Source organism: Manacus vitellinus, unplaced genomic scaffold, assembly GCF_001715985.3.
Source record: "Manacus vitellinus isolate BGI_N305 unplaced genomic scaffold, ASM171598v3 scaffold_363_pilon, whole genome shotgun sequence".
In the NCBI taxonomy this organism is placed as follows: domain Eukaryota; kingdom Metazoa; phylum Chordata; class Aves; order Passeriformes; family Pipridae; genus Manacus; species Manacus vitellinus.
This window is the reverse complement of record NW_021940501.1, coordinates 7,607-9,781: the sequence shown is the minus strand read 5'-3', so window position 1 is coordinate 9,781 and position 2,175 is coordinate 7,607. Positions and strand designations below refer to the sequence as shown.

General features: G+C 54.3%; 1 protein-coding gene across 1 annotated transcript; it reads left to right on the top strand.

Annotated features, from left to right (window-relative positions):
• Window positions 1–237: 237 nt before the first annotated feature.
• On the top strand, window positions 238–1,961 carry LOC103765264 (killer cell lectin-like receptor subfamily B member 1C; the record flags this gene model as incomplete). The annotated part of the gene is made up of 4 exons (XM_029961512.1): window positions 238–366; window positions 794–948; window positions 1,175–1,284; window positions 1,570–1,961. Coding segments are annotated over 4 exons (557 nt in total), but the record flags the coding sequence as incomplete, so codon positions are not given.
• Window positions 1,962–2,175: the final 214 nt, after the last annotated feature.

Here is a 2,175-nt window from a genome sequence, read left to right as displayed (position 1 = left end):
CTGGGAGCGGAAATCTGGGTTTGTTGCAGCGGTTCAGGCCCTGGAGGGTTGGTGCAGACACGAGAGCCAAGAGCAAACCCCCCTCTGGGCACACCTGGAGCATCCTCATGAACAAGGGAGGAGGGCAAGACCCATGGGCTTTGGACCAACTTCATTAACTGCGGGGCAAAACCCGCCCTGTCTCTGTGGGGTTTGTGGCTTGGCTTCAGCTTCTCATTCCCACGTCTTTGCTCCCAGTTTTTCAGGGATCTCCAGGTCCTGAAAGTGACACCAGAGTTGAGAGCCAGGCCAGGAACCAGAGGGAGCAATGCATCTTCCCATCCCTGTTGTGGTACTTCTGCCAGCCCCAGGGGCAGAGCCCCCCAGGTGAGCCCCCTTCCCACATGGTTCTGCTGGGAGAGGCTCAGGTGGGACCTCGGGGGGCTCCTCCTGCGAGGAGACCCTGCACTGAGGGTTCTTTGGCAAAAAGGAGCATTTTTAAGGAAGAATTCTCTTTTCCGTGCGATTTTTGGCGGTCCCACCTCCCCGGAGGAGCATGGTCAGCCCAAGGGGGGATGTTTCTCACCACCCTTCCTGCACCCCAACCACTTGCTCTGCCCTCATGGTCACCCAACTTCTTCCTCCTCCTCTTCTCCCCCCTCCTCTCCCTCCTCCTCCTCCTCCATGGTGGCAGAGCAGAAAAACCACAAGGGTGGGAAATGACTCGAGGGTTTGGTGCCTTTCATTTGGGGGGGACAGGGAAGACCTTGCTCACCTTTGGGGTGTCTCATTCATGGCCTTTCCTCCTCTCCAGCCCCTGCTGGCTGCAAGCTGTGCCCCCAGGACTGGCAGCTCCGTGGGGAGAGATGCTACTGGCTCTCCAAGGAATCGGGGAACTGGACTCGGGGCAGGAAAAGCTGCGAAGATCAGGGCTCCGAGCTGGTGGTGCTCAAGAACGAGACAGAAATGGTAAACAGGAAGGAGAAGGCTTAGAAAGGACCCAGAAGTCCTGGGTTTTTAGGGAGGGGGGCAGGGGAGCAAAATGCTCCCAGTAGCAGGAGGGTTTCGGGTTCAGAGCATGGGGCCGCTCATGTCCCATGGGTTTTGGCGGTCAGGTTTGTTCTGTGGCTTTGCACCCCACGGAACTCCACATGGAGAGATTTTTTTGGAGCAACCGGTCCCTTCCATGTCCCAGGAGAACGTCGAGAGTGTCACAAGTAGGATCTCGTGGTCGGTGTGGGTCGGGTTGAGGTCGCGGCAGAAGGAGTGGACGTGGGTGGATGACACCCCCTACGACCCCCACAGGTGAGTGTCCGAGGTCTGGGGGGGTAAAAAGCTGCTTTGGTCCATTTGAGACCCCGATCCACGTCCACACATCGCTGGGGGCCATGCAAGGGTCTCTTATTCCTCTGGCAGCACTCTGCAGACCAAGAGTCGGGGTCATGGGACACACTGGGGTCATGGGGCATGTTGGGGTTGGTTATGGGGCATGTTGGGGTTGGTTATGGGGCATGTTGGGGTTGGTTATGAGGCACATTGGGGTCATGGGACACTTTGCTCCTCTCAGCCAATAAACCCTTCATCGTGTAGGTTTGGGGTCCTGCAGGAGCCGGACAAAGGGTTCTGTGGGACCCTGAAAGGCAAGAACTTGGAGGTTGATGGCTGTGCCAGTGACCACACGTGGGTTTGCCAAAAAGCCCCTTTCCAGCTCTCCTCGCCCATGGTTGGGAAGCTGGATGATGCCTCCACCTGACACACTCGGGCACGGACCTCGTGTGGTACAAAAAAAAAATTTATTACAATTTTTTCATGGTTTATCCACCTCATTACATCAGCAGTAAATTCCTGTTAGTGACTTTTCTCTATATCTACTTTTTAGTTAAACATTCTCTGCACAGGAGAAAAATACTCCCAAGCAATTTCACACACACACGGATTTATCACCACATCTGCATTTATCTTGCAAGTTCCCCTTAAGTTTCTCCCAGAGTCACATAATCTCGGTCCCTACACTTAAGTGTTATTTTTATGCTTTTATATTACTGTAGATAATAATAAGCCAAGCAGCTCCATCCCTGCTTTCCTTTGCAACCAAACTGTCCTAAAATAAACACACATATTCCAACACCCGCCCCTTCGGTGTCTTCGCTCTAAACCCACCCCATGGGAGTGACGGCTCAAAGAGCCATTTAGCCC